General features: G+C 42.0%; 1 protein-coding gene across 1 annotated transcript; it reads right to left on the bottom strand.

Annotated features, from left to right (window-relative positions):
* Positions 1-2,180: 2,180 nt before the first annotated feature.
* znf408 (zinc finger protein 408) lies at positions 2,181-18,990 on the bottom strand. Its single transcript, XM_083999680.1, has 9 exons — positions 18,846-18,990; positions 17,221-17,506; positions 14,943-15,001; positions 13,007-13,221; positions 10,029-10,762; positions 9,079-9,288; positions 8,599-8,722; positions 6,774-7,007; positions 2,181-3,448 (listed from the first exon to the last, which is right to left on the bottom strand). Coding segments are annotated over exons 1-9 (2,502 nt in total). The 5' UTR covers positions 18,848-18,990; the 3' UTR covers positions 2,181-2,810.
* Between the last annotated feature and the right edge of the window lie 3,069 nt (positions 18,991-22,059).

Below are 22,059 nucleotides of genomic sequence, written 5' to 3'. Positions count from 1 at the left end.
TCATATTTATCGCTGCTATATTTAATCATCTATTAATCATCTGCTGTTTGATATTTATTTATACACTATAATATTTTTTGAGGCTGCTGGACCAGTAGACATATTCTTCATTTCCAAACTCATCTTGACTGTACATAAACTTTGTCTGTTTTTCAGATATATTTATATTTCTATTACACTGCACTGTCTTTTAACTGTCTGAGGATATTGCACTGATGCCACTTTTGTTTTCTTCTTGTTTTTTACTTGTCTCAACGTGCTCTTTGTGCTTTTGAATGACCCACTGAGGACAAATAAATTTGATGAATTAACCTGAACTGAATTTTAATGATTGATAATCAGTGTGGAGATGAAATCTTGAATGATTCTGCATATTTTAACAACTTGCAACCAAGACTAAAATGAAACAGTCCATACCTTTCTCACAGTTGGTGTTTCAGTTCAACCCAGTGGAGTTGGATGGAGTTGAGGTCACAGCAAGTTATTCCACACCAGACTTTAATCTTTGTGAGCCTGGGTTTGTACTTCATTGTGTCGAACCGGGAACAAGACAGACACACAGCTTATTATCCAAAACATCAGTGTTTGTTGAAGGATTCAGATTGAAAGTAAAGACTCTATAAAGTCTCAGTAGCCTTGGAGACAACATTCATACACTTCTGAAGACCAGTAGACTAGTAGTGAAGTAGTAGTAGTAGTAGTAGTAACTTCTGCAACATGTTGCCAAAGTGATGGAAATCAACTTTAAACTCAAACAACAGATACTTTACTGCCTCAGGAACCCAAGGCTGCACACTGATCAGTGCAACAACAAATGTTTTAGAAATCCATCTGTAGCTTCAGCACCAAGGACAGCGTCATGGTTTAAGCAGTACACAGAGGAGCAGAGATATATTGATATGTAAAACTTAAATACTGCTTTTGTTTTTAACTGTGGGAGTTCAAGGCATACACTCACACACCTGTCACTCAAGGCCAGACCTCTAATTACACTGGGCTTAAGTCCTTAACAAGGCGTAAACAGCCGAGCTCCATAAACAGTCGTCGTGAAGGAGGAAATTAGCTGTAGAGACTAAACCTGTTTTTGTAACAGGCAGTAAACATGTTTATTTCTGCTGTAAAGTTGGACATTTTAACATGGGAGTCTATGGATAAAACATATAATTACCAACTCCTAAACAAATCACATGGTGCGGCAAACTATAGTGTTTTCCTTTAGTTGTAGACAGCTGGGCTCAGACAAAAGGAAGTTTCAACAGAGAATCTACGCCATCGCATGACGAGGCATCCGTCCCTTCAACTGTTGCCGGGGAAAGCAATCTGCCTGGATACGCTGAAGAGCACTCTTGAAAGTTGAATGCATGAGAGCAATTTTTCCTTGAGGTATCGAGTGGTTTCACTCTTCTTGTGACCGTGGTCGTCAGATGGTCAGCAGCTTCTGAAAGCTAGTTAAATGGAGGGTCGTAACAGATGCTGGCTTCCCATCAGCCTGTGGCCCTTCAGTGTCTCAAGTGTTTGTCTTCTATCTCTGTAACATGACTAGGTAACACTTTATTTTATATTTTATATATGTATGTAATAACATGTACTTACATTGTAAATACATAGTGTATTTTGGTGTCCTTACATGTCCTTGTTACACTTGTAATAAGAAATGCTTGTGCAAAGAGAGAGGCCACTTTGGCATTTCTTATTACAAGTGTAACAAGGACATGTAAGGACACCAAAATACACTATGTATTTACAATGTAAGTACATGTTATTACATACGGTTACATAGGTAATTACACTGTAATTAATTAGGTAGATACACAGGAACAAGGACCCCTTAAAATAAAGTGTTACCCATGACTAAGTCGTTCCATTACGATCAGAGAAATTCAGATGTTCGCCCACATGTTTAGCAAGGTGGTATGTGATGAGATAACATCCACGTGAATGCCAAGACCCAAGCTTCCCCAGCAGAGTCACATTGTCTCCGCTGGTGGTCATCCTCCCATGGTGCATCTCTTTCCCAAATAATGCACACACTGCAGACATGACGTAAAAGACAACGGGACTGTTTGGACCAGGCCATCTTCTAGCATCGCTCCATAATCGTACGCTGATCGCGGCCTCACGCACAGAAAGCTGCATTGCTCTGTGTGCCCTGACTGTTTTCCATCACGGCTGGTGAAGGGAAAAGAGCAGCATGGGAGTAGAAGGTCGTCAAATAAGGATAAAGAGAAACACACACAGTGCAGTATGTTATATTATTAGATGTATTTTGTTGTTTTATTCAGTTTCTTTAAACTCCAGGGAACTGACTAAATGTGGAGCTCTGAATGTCAAGTTGAGATATTTCCAGTGTAACATCAATGGACTATGACAGGAGCAAGTGTTGTGTTTTATCTTAAGGATCAGCAGTAAATGTCAGCTCAGTCGCTTTGCATCAAACAACGAGTACACCGAGTTCAACAATCTCAACAAAAGAAAATCCATCGCTGAACAACCTCGACACACACACACACACACACAGGGTAGGACTTTTACCTCTCAAGCTCTCCACTGGGACGTATCACAGATGCTCTCCCGTGCTACATGTACAAGCTGCAGCTAATTATGTCTGCTTAGTTCACATCTGTTCACATCTGTAGAGGTTGTTGAAACTGGGTTATGCAAAAAATAGTAAAGAGAAAGAGAAAAAATGATGAGGTAGGTTGAATGAGGTGTAAGAAACCAAAACACACTGATGTATTGAACATACTGAACTGATACTGATCCTCTGTGGCATGATTTGATCTGTTTAGTTCCAGATGTGCGGCTCTAGGCTACATGGTGTTTATCTCCACAGTCTGAGCCACGGAGCAGAGTCCGCCGCCCTCCTCCTGTAAGATCAGCAGCTCTCCTACAGTCTGCTGCCCGTGGACCACAATGCATTGCTCTGCGCCCTCTGATATTACCACCTCCACCAGCTCCTGCCCCGTCCCCGAAGGCAGCGAGTTTTGTGAGGTGAGGAGCAGAGGGGCGCGGCTCGGCATGGACAGGCCGTCCGCTGTGTGGACATAGACCACGGCATGTTGGACGTCACCTAAAGCCTCCTCCTGTCCTCTTCTCAAAGTCCCACCCTTCGCCTCCTTTTCCTCCTCCTTCCCTCTTCCCCTTCTCCGCTTCCCCTCCCCAGCCTCCTTCTCTCCTGCCTCTGCAGGGAGCGGGGTCTTTTTGGGTCTGCCTCTGATCGGCTTTGAGTGACAGGACTCCTGCGGGCCGTCCTTCTTGCTGCTGTTGGCCTCCTCCCCGTCTCCTCCCTCCTCCTCTGTCTGAGCTCCTCCGTCTGTCTGGTGCTGAGCCTGGTGCCTCAGCAGACTTTGTCTCACAGTGTACGAAGCCCCACAGTGGCAGCTGTACGGCTTCTCCGTCACGTGAGACGACTTGATGTGTCTCCTCAGCTTGGTGGCCAACGTGTATCCTGAGGAGAGAAACGAAAAGTCAACTTTGACCTGAAAAAGAAAAAAACATCCACTCAACATTTATTTGTATTTCCTCATCTTAACTGCTAAAATTACATAGACATTTTATTATTATTATTATTATTATTATTATTATAGACCCATTAGAAATGAAAGGAGGCTCCCGCATGCTTTGAGCTTTACACCGCTGACTATCAGAACAGAAATGTCCGGCAGTTTTCAGCCTTCTATGATTATATTTAGCCCACCGTTTACAGCTGAGAATATCAGGTATTGTTCCCCTGACTTTTTTGCTGCTTGTCACACTTAAATGTTTTTTTTATTTAAAAAAAAAAAAAAAAAATATATATATATATATATATATATATATATATATATATATATATATATATATATATATATATATATATATATATATATACACAGTACATAGTATTTTGGTAGGGAAGCCATCTTGGGGAGATTTTCACCACTGTTCCAAGCTTTCCCAATTAAAATGCTCTCACCGTGGTTCAATGGAGTCCCAAAGTTTTAGAAATGTCTTTGTAATACTTTCCAGACTGGTAGTTGTCAATTATTTTGTTTTTTCATCTGTTCTTGAATTTCTTTAGATGATGTGTTGCTATTTGAGATCTATCAGCTTACTTCATTTTGTCAGGTTTTATTGAAGTGAGTTCTTGATTCAGCTGATCTGGCAGTGATCAGGCCTGGGTGGGGAGAGTGAACTCAGCTTTCCAAAAAAAAGAAGGTTTATCCTAAATTAAATCATAATTTAAAAACTGCATTTTATATTTACTTGGTCAGCTTTGTCTAATATTAAAAGTTGTTTCATGACCTTAAACAACAAGTGTGACAAATATGCAAAAAAAAAAAAGAAATCAGGAAGGAGGCAAATACTTCACAGTATGTATGTAGCCTAAGGGGGTTGAAAATCACAGCACATGATACAAGTCAATGGTCCTGAAATGAGTGCTTCTCTAATACACATTCTACACACATCTCAAAGGCGACATCTTTCCACATACGGGCTTCCTTTGCCTTTCAAATGGAGCAGAACGACACAACACTGGCAGTAGAAGTAGGTCCATGGAGCCACAGACGTGGCATGAAAAAACAAACGTGTGCATTATGCACGTTCCGCCGATAGCCTACATAAACTTCCCACGTGTCGTTTCAAAAATAAAAGCTGTCCGATATGTTTATCATGCTATTTGGGGCTTCTTCTATTTTTTTCTCACAGAAAGAAAGAAACAAGTTTGTACTTCAGCCACAAATTTCCCATGACACATCAAGCTGAAGCATCTGACGGTCCTTTGAACAGTGATCACATGAAAACATTAAGAAAGTCTGCCCGTGGCGTCGGCCTCTGTCTGTGCTTTGGTTTATGGAGCAGCAGCCTCTCTCCTGCTCACAGGAGGAGACTGGACCGACTGATTAAGAAGGCCAGCTCTGTCCTGGGATGCCCTGTCTACCCAGTGGAGGGAGGGGGTGACAGGAGAAGGATGGCTAACCTATTATCCTCCTGTTGGAGAACATGTCCCGCCCTGTGCAGGACGCTCTGACAGCAGCGAGCAGCTCCTCCAGCGACAGGCTGCTGCACCCGCAGTGTGTGAAGGAGAAACGCTGCAGTTCTTCACTTCCTGCTCCCGTCAGACTGTACAACACACACTGCACTAAGCCAAACACACACACCAAACTGACAAATTACTGTACCAGGTGCAATGATTAACACACCAGCTGTGCAGTAATATCCCTCTTTAAAAAACATCTTTAGTGTTTGTTACTGATGTTTCACAGTTCTTTTGTACTTTGTTGCTTTGACACTGCAAATTTCTCTACTGAACGTAACTCAACTTCGACTAACTAAGGTCCCTTCACACCGGGGGCTCCACGTCGTGCCTTAAATCCGTTACCACGACTACTCGTTGATTATCCCTCACGTATTCAACACCCGCTGCTGTGCCACTGTCGTCTTGTTATAAACTTTCCAACACAGCAGCTCACAGTCTGCTCACTGTCCTGACAGCCGGGCTGTTCACCACATCGTCCTTCAGTTCGTTGTCTTTGTAAAGTTTGTGTCTCTTGTCAAACAAAAGACATGGTGGTGAGCGTAGACTGTATATAAAAAGAGATGTGGAGGAGGTGGTAAGAGCATGGATGTAGGCTATTATATGAACTTATAATAGATCCATGAATGAGAGACACAGGTTGTTTACATTGTTGTCATGGTGTTGGGACGTGGGGGTTATGACGTACCTCCTTTTCACGCTACATGATTGGTTGATAAGTTTATTCGCTGGGCAAAAGCTCAGAAAAATTGACCTCACAATTATGTCGCATTTTCGCCGCATAACATTCGCGGTTGGTGTGAAAAGACTTGTGATGAACACCGGGGTTTGAAAAAAAATATTGACGCGTGAATTATTTGCACGAAAAATACGTCCCCGGGGTGAAAGGGCCTTAAGACCATGAGCCAACAGCTGTAACGTTTCAGCACCTCCTTCACCTGACTCAAGCTCACAGCATAGAAGCACTGTTTTTTTTTTACTTTCTTGCAGAGATAGAGAGTGAGTGATAGAGTTACACGCTTCACTAGGTGAGCCACTGGGGAACCACATTTCGTGGCTTTAAACCGCCTGTGACGCTACAGTGACGTGTCAGTAACTGGGGGATGGAAGGTTGGAGGGATAAGGTTTCTACTGAAATAGCATAAGCACGAGTCGAGAAGCACCAAAGTTCTGAAAACTAAAAACCTGCCATCTGTGCCTGTAAGTCATCCATGAGGGATAAAAAAAAACACCTGCAACTGTCCAAAAACAGTTTGACTTCATCAATTATGAAACCAGTGAACGCTGAACGCCTCATAAAAAGTAAATGTGGACCAGGCTGCAATCAGCAGTTTGTGCTTTCCAATCATGTATGCAGGACAGAACATCTGCAGCCCACTAAGTGAGATAAATAAGGCTGGTTGGAGGCGAATTGGCCGGCGTCAGGTTCATGCCCCTAACTGGCTTTTTCATTGACTCATTTTTCACTGTTTTGTTTCAGCTGCAGATCGTTTGTTTGTTTCACTCAGAAATTCACCTCCAACTCTAACAAGAAGCAAAGAAGTACTTTTAAGCTAAGAAAGCACATGAATGAGTCTGGGAAGTTTTTTTTAAAACAGCATGCTGCACTGTGAGGAGATTCAAGTAAAAGATGAAACATGGCTCCAAACTGAGATGAAATGGGGCAAAATTCCCCAGAATTAGTAAGAAGAGATTAGAGGCTCGTCCTTTGATATTTTTTTTTTGGCTCTTAAATTATAATATCATTTTTATTAACCTTTTCCACAGACGGGGCAGCGGTGCGGTCTTTCTCCAGTGTGCAGTCTCTCGTGGGACTTGAGGCTGTGCGGGTCCCTCAGGGATTTGCCACAGTAGCTGCAGAGGAAACCTCCTCCGGTGTGGGACAGCATGTGCCGACGCAGCTCTGGTTTCTGGGAGAAACTCTGGTTGCACTCGGAGCAGGGATACGGCTTCTCTCCGCTGTGAATTCTCAAGTGGCACTCGAGGTTTCCTGAGACAGACAGACAGACAGACAGGTGGTTAGACAGACTGGTGGAGGAGACTGTGGTCTGTGTGGAGAATCTGCATTTGTCCAATAATGTTTAGGGATTAGGTCGTCTCGCACAAAATTGGTGCTGTTACTTTGACAAATGAAAATGTGAATGGAAGGAATTGATCACAGCTGGAGACGTCGCCTGGGTGTTAAAAAAAACACAGTTTAATCTCTCGCTGGCTGAACACAATCAAAGTCAAGTTAAAGGGACCAGTTTGGGGTTATTTGGTGGAGTTTCTGCAGGACTGTTGTTGAGGACTGCAGAAGGTTTCAGCTCGGTGTTCCAACTAAACTGCCAACTCAGCGTACTTTGTGACGGAACTGGATCCATTTTTTCATTACACACTTTTAATCACCAAAAAAAAGTCAAAGTCGCCTGGGTGGTTTCTAAAGCAAATATGACCTGAGAGGAATATGTAAAACCTAGTGCGGATAAATGCAGCTAAAGGAGTCGATATATGTAACAACTGCAGTGAAAACGTGAAAACATATGGAACGATAAGCAAATTCAAAAGTGTTTTTTAAAACAAATGTTCTGAATGGAAATGTGGTGGAAATGTGACGCTGTCGACGTCGATCTGGATCAAAATGTTTGGTGTTGCTTTGACGGCTGGTTCTTGTTTTGTTTGGATGTATTATCTCTCTTTGATTTGATAAAGACTGACACACTTAATAGAAGATTGTTTTTTAATTTAAATAACAGCTTATCATTTAATTGAAAAAAATATATCTTTTTAAAGTTCTCCCCACTTTTCGAACAGCAGGATTTTGAAACAAATCCTTGTTGACTTTGTTTGTTTTGATTCTTTTTATTTCTATAATTGTATTTTTATTTTTCAATTTAAAAAAATTTCAAAAATTGGGCGTCATAATAGCCCACTGGGTTGAGCAGGCCCCCCTTTTACAGAGGCTATAGTGTCGTTCCCCATGCCATTCTCTGACTGTCCTGTCAATTAAAGGTGTAAAAGCCCCAAAACAAATACTTAAATTTGAATTTGTTATTGTGAGTGGCAGCAGCTAGCATCTGGTGCAGCGACGCTCCACACGCAGTTTTCACATTAGCCTATTTAGGCAGTTTTTACTTGTGTAGTGCTGATTCACAACAGGTGCTGTTTTCAGACGGGACTTTCTCTGTATGATGTCGTGTTCAGAGACTGGAGCATCTGGAGAAAAACGAGGGAGGAAAGGCACACAGCTGGGCTCAGGGCTCCAGAGCCGAGCGGCATGATTGGAAAAAGTCTTCAAAACCCAGAGAGAGAGAGAGAGAGAAGAGAGAAGACCCCTTCACACCAGCTTATATTCTTATGTTGTTATAGAGTCCCTGTACCATGCCGTCCTCACTGATTAGTCCCTTCATCAGTTACATCCCAAGGAGCCTGGGGTTGCAAGATTGCTTTGTTTACTCATTTCAGTTGGATCTGTGCAAAACTGCTGTTCACTAACAAGATCTGCTGGCAGAAAAACATCTGGCAACAGCAGCATTTTCAACCTGAGCACAGCTGACAGGTGGCAGCGACGCCCGGGTCAGGACCTGGGCCTCAGACATTACCTTTCTGACTGAAGCACTTCCCACAGTACTGACAGATGTGAGGTTTCTCCCCCGTGTGCAGCTTCATGTGGTTCCTTAGAGAGCTGAAGTTAGCCAACAGCTTGGGGCAGAGCGTACACTGCACCTTTTGGGAGAAATCCAGAGTCAGACGCACTGTGTCTCATTTTAAATACTTAAAATTCAAACTGCTGTTTGGGAAGAGACAACAAACGGAGCATGCAAATTTAAAGATATTACGTCAAAGATTTTAAAACTTGGTGGAGTTGCGACGAGACGCAGACTTTGAGTCTAAAAGCCTTGAATAGCTGAGGGGCAGATGAAGAAACAGAAGAAGCTATTTAAAACTCTTCCTCCACACTCTGCTCGATTCAGCACAAACACTGTCCATGATTAGTTGCCCACTGCTTGTCTTATTAAAGCAGCAAGGATCTGAAAATGTCACCGCAGACGAGTGAACAGCACTTAAGTGTGCGTCCCTACCTTCGGAGGCTGCGTGTAAATCATTCTGCTGCAGTGGAGGAGGCGGTGGATGCGCAGGGAGGGCCGGCGTGCAAAGGCCTTTCCACAGTGTTCACAGGTGTACGGCTTTTCTCCGGTGTGCAGCACCATGTGCTCCTTTAGGTCCCGATTCAGGCCGTAGGTCTTTTCACAGTGAGGACAGGAGAACGGACGCTCACCACGGTGACTCATCTGCGAACGAAACCCGGGACCACTTCAGATACTATCCATTATTACTACTGCTAGTTTCATTACTCATTAAGGGGGGTGAAATTGCAGCTCTTCAGGAAGTCTCAGCTGCTGGTCATTAAGGGAGCAGCGAGGGGTAAGAAAAGAAAAAAACACTCTGATTTAAAAAAGAAACGGTGACGTATTTCACATCTCTAAAGCCTTTCATTTGTCAAGTGTTTTTCTTCCTGTGTGTAGCTGAAAATAAACATACTCTGATAACAGAACATTCTTCAGCTAAAACACCCACAGCAAAGATCAGCTTTTGGTATCAGTCCCTCGCAAGTGTTAATTAGAACCAACGTCGAAAAACACTGTTGTGTCAAATGTTTGTGGTAATTAAGGAAAAGTGCCTCTGTGTCTCTGAGTATAACCAAAAGTCATCTATTGTTGTAGGTTTATAGTTAGAACTTTTCATTGGCTGAATATTTTACATTTTATTTGCAATTCAACTTGTATATACAGTATATCATATATATAATATAGAATATATATATGTAGTTGTGTTGTTTGCAGTTTACAATCTAATTTGAGGTCAAATGATGTTTAGTTTTGAAAAGTCTCCTGATGCATTGACTGGTACTGTTACATTAAATATAAGAAGAAAGAAAGAAAGAAAGAAAGAAAGAAAGAAAGAAAGAAAGAAAGAAAGAAAGAAAGAAAGAAAGAAAGAAAGAAAGAAAGAAAGAAAGAAAGAAAGCTACCTGGTGGGCTCTGAAGCTCTCTGCAGATGTGTAGCTTTTCCCACACTCCTGACAGGTGAACGGTTTCTCCTCTGAGTGACTGAACTGATGTTTCTTTAAGTGGCCGAGCTGGTAGAACTTTTTACCACAGCTGGAACATCTGTAGCGCCTCTCCCTGACCTCTGGGTGCCACGTCGGAGCTGCAGCGACAGCCTGAGCATCGGGGCGTGACTGCTCCTTCACAGGCATCTCCGTCTCCGGGACAGATGCGACGCACTCGGCAGCGCTCCGGCTCTGTCCCTCGGCCTGTTGGGGCGCGTCAGGGCGGGCGGGGGGTCTTTTCAGCCGGCCGGTCCGACAGTGAACGCGTCGTGGTTTAGCAGCCAGACGGGAGCTGCAGCGGACAGTGGGAGTTGCAGAGAGGCCTCCGGACCCCGACTGTTCCTCTGTGGACTCACAGTGGGACTGTCTGTCCACAGCGGGCGGGGCCTCGTCCGTCCCGTCCGCGTGTCCGCCTGCTGCTGATGTGTCTGCGTGACCATCAGCTCCTCTCTCCTGACGTCCATCGCTGTCCACACTCAGCTCAGACAGGAGTTTCCCCCTCCGGTGTCTGGTTGGGCGACTCCTCTCGATGCACCTGCCGGGGCTTCTGTCCTCTTCCTCCTCCTCTACCTCCCGTGCTCTCCTCTTTTGTCCGCCATCCGTCTCCTCCCTTTCTTGGCTCGCTCTGTGTTCTTCATGTTCCACCTGTCTGTCTGGCAAGTGCAAAGAAGGCAGACAACCATCAGTAGCAGATTTATTAAAGTCAAAAATATGAAACACTCCAGCCTCTGACATTTTTTGTGTGTTTGTTTATTTGCATGTGTTTTGAGCTCTCAGGGCCACCGTAGTTTGCCCCTGTCCTTATGATAACCTATGAAAATCAGCTGCTGCTGTAGGTTTGTAGCATTTTCTGCCATTGTTAAATTATTATAACTGAGTCATTCATTCTGAATTATTATTATCACTGACAAGCAGCATTTTTATAGTTTTGCCTTTACAATTTACATTGCATTGCTGATTAATGATGATGATGAACATACTGCAGAACAATCATTAGGAATTTTAATTTAAAATGCAGTAAATAAAGACAAATAAATAAATAAAAAAGTCCCACTGTTATAATAGTAACAGTCCCCACTCCAGTCAAGTTTAACGTATGATTGAACATCTGGCTGCTCTGTTTTTCCACTTGTGCATGTTTCTTCATTATCATATATTTATTTTCTAGCCTGTTCTTTTCTCCATCTGAATGTAATTAATATTTACTTCCATCTCTGCCGGGATCAATTGCTTTTTATATTATTATCTTTCACTTACTATCCCTAATTGTTTTGGAGGTGCCTTCATGATTTATACGCCCAATTTGTTTAAACCAGCACAGAGTTTAATAAGACGTCCCCAGTGTGCAGCTGCTGGTATTTACAGCCGGTGGTTCCTCCTTAATGTCGCATCAATCACACCAGATAAATGCTTCTCCCACCACAAATAATAGAGGATTAGCAGAGCTGGAGGGCATATTATTATTCTATAACACGCATGCTTTAATGGTTTTATTTTCTTGTTTGGTGTTTTAATTCAATTAATGTTCTTTGTGTTTAACAAAAATGATTCATCCTCCAATCATTCCTCTCCTGTTTTCATCCTCAGTTTGAGTGGTGCTCAGTTGAGCTGACGTGAGGTTTTTTCCTCCACTCAAACTAACGGATGTCGCTGATTTTAGATAATCTCGACATATGAATTCTCTCATCACTGAGATAATTCTCCATGCTGCAGCAGCACATTTCACCTTACTGTGCTTCTCAGTCATTCATTCACATGTTCAAACCATCTCTGGAGGCTAAATGAGGTTTTCAAGGGTCAAAACTGAGTCCAGTGGATTTAAATGTCCCTCTGGCTCCTCCAGGTGGACACCAACCTGTCTGTTTACATTACTCTGGGCCATATAATCCAGTTCGGTAAACCTTAACTAGAACACATATTTGAAGGGTGTATACAATTAGTGATACAATTAACATTGAGGGATTGTCTGTGATAACTCAGTAATCTGCAATTGTACTTCCGGTCTCTTTGACATTTCGAAGCAGCATTTACGAGAGTGCTATTTTTTGATTGATGAAGCTTTTTTCTCACTAAATGAATCATCATGTTTCAATCTTGACATTTTACATGTTTTAAATTTCGCTTGTGTGTTATTTTTATTACAAGTTTGTTGTTTTGATTTTTTGTTGTTTAAATGGTCTGGTGAAGTTTTTCATTCACACTGTCTTAATTATGTTCTTTATCTACATTCAGATCTCTCCTGAAAATGATATTTCAATCTCAGTGGGACTTACTTGCCTGAATAAATAAAGTGAAGTTTGTTAGCGTGTATTGGTCATGAAATGAATCAATGAAATGAAAATAAAACAAGTGAATACTCAAAGATGTGCTTACGTACAGTATATCAACAGAAAATGATACTGTAATTTAACCTGTTATAAAAGTTTTATCATATATCCATATACAATTTACAGGCCAATCACACGACAGCAACTCAGTGCATTTAGTCATGATGTAGACACGGTGAAGACAGTGAAGTTCAAACTGAGCATCACAATCAAGAAGGAAGCTGATTTAAGTGGCTACTTTAATAATAATAATACTCCCAGCAGGATAACGCTCCAGGTCAAAGCTCAGATCATCAAACTGGTTTCTCAAACATGATGATGAGTTCACTGAACTCAAACGTCCTCCTCATCATGGATGTGCAGCTGATAAATCTGCAGCATTTTTCCAGTACCTTGTTAAAGCTATACCTCGAAAAACTAAGGCACCTCTGAAAGGCAAAACTGGTCCAAGCTGGTTCTAACCAAGGTGGACCTAATAAAGTGGCTGTGAGTGTATGTATGTGTGTGTGTGTGTGTGTGTAAACCCAGCTGTAAATCAAATCCACGCTGTGTAACAACACGTGTGGTTACCTGTGTGTGGTGCCATGGAGTCGCCCTCTGAGTCAGGCTCGTTTGTTGTCCCACTTTTTCCCACAGTGTCGTCATACAGCAGCAGCTCTGTTCCCGGCTGGACGTCCTCACACACACGCAGACACACATCCACACAGTCACTCACGCACACCTCTACACACACGCACCGCACTGCTGTGCTCGGCTGGGCTCTATTTCGCACCTGGCAGGCAAAGCTGAACACACACACACACACACACACACACACACACACACACACACACACACACACACACACACACACACACACACACACACACACACACACACACACACACACACACACACACACACACACACACACACACACAAATCCGTACAAACAGAAAGAGGTTATGGTGAATCAGAATGAGCTCTGTTTTGGCTCTGTGGTTCTGTGTGTGTTGATGAGCTCTGACAGGAAGAGAAAACAGTTTCAGAGGTTTGATCCCTGTGTGTGTTTATGCAGCTGTATGAATGAAACACAGCCACAGATTTAAAAGACTCACGACACAAAAGACCAGAGTGAGTGTTCAAAGGCAGATTTACCAAACTCTCCTGGGCCGTGGTCCAACCCGCCATTAACATGCGTCTCGACTGATCGGAGCTCACTTCCCCACTTTATATGCAAATAAAGATGTATGACAGACAGGTCTGTTGTGTGTGAGAGAGAGACAGAGTGTGAGAGAGTGGCGCAGGGAGGAGATGAGCACATCAGCCTGCTGCCCACAGCTTTACAGTGTAGAAAGCTTTTATCCATTTGAAAAAGTAAAATATTTATGGTTCATGATGAAGCTGTGGGACTATTTGTATCTGTGGATCTCAGTGGAGTGGGCGGCCCCTTAAAGGGACAGTTCAACATTTTGGCAAATTGGCCCATTGCCATAATCCCTATAGTCATAGCAGTAGGTTCATTACCTTTAATTGTCGGTGCAAGCCATTTTTAGAACGGCGGAGCAGAGCCACGAGCTGCTCAGAGCTTCGCTACGGAGGCTCATGGAGTTTCCTTCATCAAACTCATCAAATACACAATCCAACAACTCCAAAACGCTCTCGTGGACAAGTTGTGACCTGCACATTCACCACGCTATGAGATAATAACGGAACGCTACGAGACAGAGTTGTTTAAGAGGTGAATTCATGCAAAACCGCTGATGCGCGTTGCGTTCAGGGAGCAGTTTTTCAGCAAGCAGACTCTGTATTTACCTCTAAAACGGATCCGTTTCGTAACGTTCCATTATTGACTCATAGCGTGGTGAATGTGCAGGTCACAACTTGTCCACCAGAGCGTTTTGGAGTTGTTGGATTGTGTATTTGATGAGTTTGATGAGGGAAACCAAGAAATCCCATTAGCCTCCGTAGCGTAGCTCTGAGCAGCCTGCCGCTCCGCTCCACTGTTCTAAAAAATAGCTTACACCGACAAATAAAGGTAACAAACCTACTGCTATGACTATAGCGATTATGGCAATGGGCCAATTTGCCAAAATGTTGAACTATCCCTTTAATGTGGCCTCATGTAGCCCAGACCCTTTCTGAATGTGGTCTCAGCAATCTGAACTCAAAAGCATCTCGGGTGCATTCACACGTCACACCTCAGCTTAGAAACGTAGCACCCTGTGATCCGTTCACCTCGACAGATGTTAACAAACTCAGAGACTTGTTGTAAACATCTTGTTAAAACCTGATGAGCACCACCTGTTCATGACTCTGTGTGTTTGTCAAATCTGATCATTAGCACAATCAACAGCCCCAAACTGCTGTACAAGGCTTGTTCAGCTCCATCTGTGCATAATTCTCTTTCACACAATGCCACCAGTAAGTAAAAAGGAGAAATTCAGACAATCAGTGCACCTAACAGAAAGTAATATCTCACATATCTCTTGAGCATCAGATAAAGATGTGTTGTTGGTCAACTCACTTGATCCAGACAGCTTTTTGTAGAAGAGCCTCCTTATCCGCTGCCGTTTCTATATGTACCTACAAAACACAGCATAAAAGTTCACATTAAAACTTCATTTTGATATTGACTGAATAATTAGATGTTTATTATCCACCTGGTTCAAGTATTTACCACCTGAACAAACATGTATTTTAAATCCGCGTCCATAATAATAAAATAAAAGTGATAGACAGCTACGTGTATTAATTGCAGAGCCCTTGTAAATTATCCGTGGTCTGGTCTTTCTTCCTTTGAATGTTTGGTGGAAATTACAAGGACTTATTCATCATCTTCCCACAAGGTCTGCACTTAATTAAGTTTCTGTACAACCAGTTCTGTCTGCGAGCCAGACAAGACGGCTTCAAACAAAAGAGGGTGCTGATGGTGAAGGTGAAGAGTCACAATGAAGAATCCCACCAACGCTGAGTCAGTACTGAGTTGTCTTTGTATCAGTCGGTCAGACAGGATGGACTCAGGTCTACTTTTGTATTAACAGTGAATTGTTGAAATGTGTCTGAACTGTGTCCAACAGCAAGAAACTAAGTAAGCGTCAGTAAACCGCGTTCTCCCGTTATAATTTGCATTTTCTATTTTCATGCTGTGCGGCAGCAGCAGCCTTGATTCAGGCCCAAACGCATGATAATTGTAGGTTCTGGTGCATCGTTCTGTCTCAGCTTCCTGAAAGGTGACAAGCGCACGGGTACTCATGAGGGAGAAAACCAATAGTTAAGTTAAACATGTAGAGAAAAAAACTCCATGGCACTAAAACAACAATTATCTTACACATACATGCACCAAATGTGCGTCACAGAGAGACAAAGAGCTGCTGAAGAATTCACAGCACAGACATGAGGAGGGGATGTAAAAGAAACAGCAACAGAGGGGTAAAATGGAAGTTGGTTCTGCTTCCAGTCCATAAAATGGATTACCATGACATTTTGTTACAAATATACAGCGTCCACCAGAGCATGAAGCCTAGTGAATGTGGTGATTGTATGTTCTTTTTTTTTAGAAGCTCATGACAGTGAATGAAATTAGGTCCACACATTAATGACAATTAGGCGCATGCTAAGTGCTTTTCTAATGTACAAGAAATTGCCCCTTGGGCCTTTCCTGCACAGCTTTAAACGGACAATGTGTAACTTCTCCTGTTATCTATTCCCGAAAATTGATTATTTTGATCAAAAGTATGTTTTTCATTAATCAGTAATCCCCCCCATCAACAAACTGAAGTGTTCCGGTAAGCTCTGAATTAGCCGTTCATATCATTCATATATACATGGAGAGGGTAAGCTCGGTGCTGGCTGCCATGTTTTTACGTTCAGTGGCAGCGTGACGGTAGGAAACCACGGAAACTCAGCGGAGACACTGGAGCTGTTGGCTCAGGTCGAGGTGCAGTGTTGCCTCGTGCTGACGGACCACTTGTTTACATAGAGGCTTGTTTATGCCGTTATGTGCAGCGGCTGTCATCCGTCTGCCGTCTGCCCAATTTCACATGAATGCAGTATGAAAAATACGATTGAGTTGCTTGCGATATACAACCGTAACGCTAGATGGGAGTAATTCCTACACAATGTCCCTTTAAACTCACAAAACAAAACAATACAATTAAAGGCTAAGTCATACTAAATAGACTAATTAAGTGTAAAAAGAAGACTAGAGTAGCCAGATCCAATGTGTCTTTCTCCAAGTACAAATGTAATCTGTATTGTGTACACATACAGCACTTTCCATAATATGACAATAATAATAATAGAAGCCGGTGCATATTCTCATTTGCCCAGGTCATAGTATTACAAAGGAGGTTAAATCGAAAGCAACTGGACTTAGTTATTTGTCTAGGAAGACAACTGGACCAGTCCCAGCCTGGTCAGTTGCGTACATGAACTGATGAAGCCTCTTGGATGAGAGGTGAAACGTCTTCCTAGACAAATAACTAAGTCCAGTTGCTTTCGATTTAACCTCCTTTGTAATAATAATAGAAATACATTTGTATAGCATTTTCGATACAGATGACCAATCACTTGATGTGAGTCATATAAACAGAGGACTGCCTCTGCAGGTCTGATCTCTGCTGGGACCCTGACAGCAAAGGCAGCAAACCGGAAGGAGAGGTCGGCCCCCATGTGTTCAACTGTCATACAGCTTTGTTGTGTCTTTGCCTTCAGGCTGTTTTGCTACAAAAAGACTTGATGTCTTTTATTAAATTAAAATATAATTAATATGTACACAGGTAAGTGCAGTTTTGCAAGTTTACCTTTTCTGCCTCAGTGCTTTGACTCTGCCCTGTTCTGCACTCAGAGTTTATGCTGAGTTCATCGTCTCTGCTTTCAGTCATCAGGTCGCTGTGATACTTCCAGGTCCACTTTGCGTCCCCCTCCCTCCCCAGCAGGGATCCGGCCTCCAGCGAGCGGCCGACCCACCAAAGGCCCAGCCTGCCCTCGCAGAGCTGTGAAGGCCCTACGGCGACGCCACGGGGAAGCAACGAAGAGAGAACTGAAGCGAGAGCAGGCGGGACGGGAGGAGCAAGACTGGCCATCAACCTGTACAGAGAAATAAGAAAGAAATCAAACCAAACATGCTCATGTTACTTTTACTGTAGCTACTATGCTGCACACAAAGACTAGAAGCTCTGAGACTTATCTAAACACCTTCTCTTTCTACATTATGCCAAAAAACTGTTCTGTATTTAGGCTACATCTACAACATAGAAAAGTAGGAGATTTGTTTATCTTTACAATCTCCCGTTGAAACAGCTGTAAGAGCCATTTTGCCTTCATGCTTATTAGTGTTTTATTTTTGTTTCATGCACAATGGGAGCGGGGTGTATTTGACTCAGCAGTTAATCCGTCTCAGCTGTGCCTGTGCATCAGTGCAGTTGATACCTGATGCAAACTATTTTTTGACTGTGCGTGCTGAAGTGAATGTGTGTGTACTGTTTATATAGTAAAATAGACGGCTTCTGTTGCAGAGGATTTTTTTTCTTACACTCACTTCATTTCTGCACGCGTCATCAAACCTAATTAGTCAGTTGCTGTGATTCCTTTTTCATTTCTTTTTTTGGGGGGTATTGGTAAGAGAAAAGGGTCACTACAACAAGTAAAAGGTCCTTCAACCCAGTACTGGATTTAAAATAAACAAAGTATCAAAAGTTTAATGATAATCATAATAATAATAGAATAATGTGTAGTGACAGTAGTGATATTGAATGTTTCAGGTAGCAGGTGGAGCTCATTCTGAAGGTTTTATATATTACTGAGTATCTGAGTAATTCCTTCTCACTGATCCATAAAGCAAAGGAAGGAAACTGAATACTCTGTAATTTTCCTTTAAAAATGGATTAGTGTCATAAAAGCCCAGTGTCATAAAAGTTGGGTACCATTAGTTACAAGTCACTTATAAAATAAACATATAAAACATTAAATCAATCAATCAATGAGTCAACATGTAGGCCTATTTCAATTTAACTAGATGGCAACGTTTTACTCTACTATCCGAGTCAAGTGACAACTTCTGGTTAAATACCTTCCACCTGTAATGCGCTGCCCCCGGCTCCACTAACGCAGGGCAAATGCATATCTGGCCAACAACAGTCAACAGAGCCGGGCTAGTGTGTTAGCTTCAACGTGTTTGTGTAGTTGTCGATCAGCTGAAGGACAGGAGCGTTTGCTGATCTGATCAATTTACATTAACTGATTACACATTTCAGACCCAGATGTTTAATAGGTTTTATCTGCTCACACACGCTCACAGCAGCAGCAGCAGCAGCAGCCCCTCGGTCATGCAGCTCTGCTGAGCTCAGTGGCTTCAGTTCACATCGCTCCGTAAAACAACAAACGACTCCATCGACCTGTTTGATAGCTGAAGTAACTGTGTACATACATGGGACGTGGTCGGGGTCTTGAACTGATTATCTACGAGTACGCCGGGTTATTTTCTCTGCTGTAAACTCTGGGAAAGCCTTCGTTATCCAGCAATAAAAAACACCACAGGAAGTCCTCCTCGTCTACGGTCCGACCGGGAACAGAGCCCTGCTCTTCTTGGTTCCGCCAACAGTCACATCTGTTTATCCAACCGCTCAAGGCCAGTACACGACTTTAAGATTTTTATTATCTAATCTATACATATTTACATTACATTAAATGTATATTTAAAGGTTCCATACAAATAAAGTGAAATGATTATGTTCTTGCAGGTCAGTAATTTATCTACACACACACACACACACACACACCTGCACACACACACACACACACACACACACACACACACACACACACACACACACACACACACACACACACACACACACACACGCATATGAACATCCACTGCATATATGAATAGCCTATATAATTTTATAACATATGAAAAACCCAATATTGTACATTACATGCCATATATATTCAATTTTATTTAATCAACATAGCCTAAATCATATATGCTACATGTTTTTTCTTGTCAGTTTTAGACATGTCTGCCTTATACTGTAGGATATTAACATATTAACACATGATAATGGGGTTTGTTATATGTACATATTATTCAGCATAAACTACATGGAAAAGAGATTTTTATCAGTGAAATGGTGAAACATAGGCTACATTAAAAATATACATTTCGACAGCCGGCCCCGGTTCGAATCCCATATTGGGTGACCCTTTGATGCATGTCATTCCCCCTCACTCTGCCTCCCTATTTCCTGTCTCTCTCAACCAACCTGTCAATTAATGGCAAAAAAACCCCAAAATATACTTAAAAAATACATTTCTGTTTTGTGTTAAAATAACTATGATTTCCATGTCAAAGTATGCATTGTGTACCTAAACATATATTTTTATGAGCTAGACTAATAGATAACATCTCTGGATAGACATACATGAGTTGTTTCCATGTTTTTACTTTGCATATGGGAATTACTGTTTAATTTTCAGTTTTTTGCATGAAAGAGTAGATGCATTGACATTACACTCATTTTATGTCCAGCCATTCCCTTCTATTTCCAGTCTTTATACTGTGCTATCCAGCATGACAGTGTTATCAATGTTCTCGCAGTAAAGATGGCAGGCATGTATTTTTTCCAAAATGCAAGACTGTTCCTTAAAATAAATATGGACAATTTATTCTTTAATTCCTCTTAGATCTTTAATTATCCCGCAACATTATAGGCTACATGACAAGGCAGCTGGTCATGTATCTGTGTCGAGGTTAAAACCTGAAGCTTCAGTGGCTAACACAGAGTTCCTTAGTGTTTTTACATGCTGACAGCAAAAGGAACTTAGCGATGGTTACAAACATTTTCTGTTTTCAACTAATTAACAAGTGCAAAATATACCCTGAGCAAAGAGAAACGATTCATCCAGAGAGCCGAGGCACTGGTGGTGAGCTGGTGTGTGATGGGTGGGGCACAGAGGATCCTTAAAAGGACTCTATTCAGTCACACGGCAAAACACGCTATGTGCAACCCACCCTGTTTGTCAAATACAAATTTACCGTAATTTTATTATTCCTGTGAGTCAGTGCTGTATCTGTTTACCTCAGCTGCTGCCACAGAAACACTGAGCTCACTGAGACTCAAGGCGAAAAGGTGAAAGACGTGTTTGTTGTCTGTACCTGGAATTTCTGGGCGGAGACCTTGGTGGGGTGATGGAGGACTGACTGATCTTTGCCGTCTGTTAATTATGTAACATGTTAAGTGGTTGTATGTGTGTGAGAACAGAGATGAGGGCCACACCGTCATGATGGAAACCTGAAGGTAAGAACCAAAGTGTTTTTATTTAGCGATGACTGATGTGTTGAGTACAAGCATTGAGACATGGGGCTCATGTGGGTTCACTGTGCAGCACTTTTGTGCCAAAAAAAGTCAAACAACACAAAATGAAAAAGCAGCGCCATGTAAGGATGAGGCAAATATACGTTTATTTATTATCTGTGTAATATCAGTTCCAGGTTTGATCTGCCCCATGCAAAGAACCAGTGATCTTTGTTTGAATTCACCACTGCCTGTCTGCTGCAGTGATTTGAACAAGAAATGAACGACATGATTTCTTGTGGAATAAATGATTGAATATTTCTTAGTGTCAAAAATCACATGAAAAGACCTAAACCATTAATGCATTCAAATCCATCTTTCATCTAGCTTTTCTCAAAGAAATGGGAGGGAATAGTGCATTTATAGGGGGGTTATTTTCACCCATGGATTGATACACATCCCGTGCCCCCAAGAGAGTAGGCTATTTGTAACAGCAGGGCGACGTGTGTGGGTCAAAACAACCTTAAATAACCATATGCGGTTTTAGTATTTTCATGAGATTAATGTCACCAACTTCGTCCTTTCAATCAGTGAATAAAAGAGGCTGGAGCAAACACATGTTCAACGAGAAATGCTCAGTCTTTGGTTTATCATTCAGCAGGTGACTATATGATATGTTTGAAGGAGGCACAGCCCCCGCATACAGCAACAATTACACAAAACAAGTACACACATGAAAGCAGTCAAGTTCGGTTAAAATAAAACAAACAAGCAGGACACACTGTAATGTTTACAGTGAGGTGACTACCTCTGAGGTTACAAAACTGAAATAGATAACAGGTTCTATTGCTGAAACTCACTCCACTTAAAAACACTATGCACTGCACAGCCTCGTGGAAGATAATCATGACCAAACAAAGAAAATAAAAGAACATCACAAGAAATGTCTCTTAACCCTCTACAGATTAAAAATGTAATAGCTGTGCTCTGCTGTTCTCTGATCAAGAGTATTGAATCTCTCCTCAATAAGAGTTACTGGCTCAGTCCAGCAGAGAGACTTTGTGTCACTGTGTGGAATCAATAAATAAAAGCTTGTGTGTTCACATTAACAAAAGTCTCTGCTGTAAACCTCCAAGACACTTCAACAGACTTTACTGTTACTTTAGTACTGGGTTTGTTCAGTTTAACTCTTGTTTCCCCTCTATTTCCACTCATGTATTTCTGACCAGAATAAAATCAGTTTAGAGGTGTAAATCATGAGCATTCAATAATGCTAAAAAGGTGTAAATCCATTTTGAGATTCTGTTTTTAAGATATTGCCATTTAAAACCTCTAACGAGAGGG

Source organism: Trachurus trachurus (assembly GCF_905171665.1).
Source record: "Trachurus trachurus genome assembly, chromosome: 3".
Taxonomy (NCBI): domain Eukaryota; kingdom Metazoa; phylum Chordata; class Actinopteri; order Carangiformes; family Carangidae; genus Trachurus; species Trachurus trachurus.
Note: the sequence above shows the minus strand (reverse complement) of the source record. Positions and strands in the feature narration are given on the sequence as shown.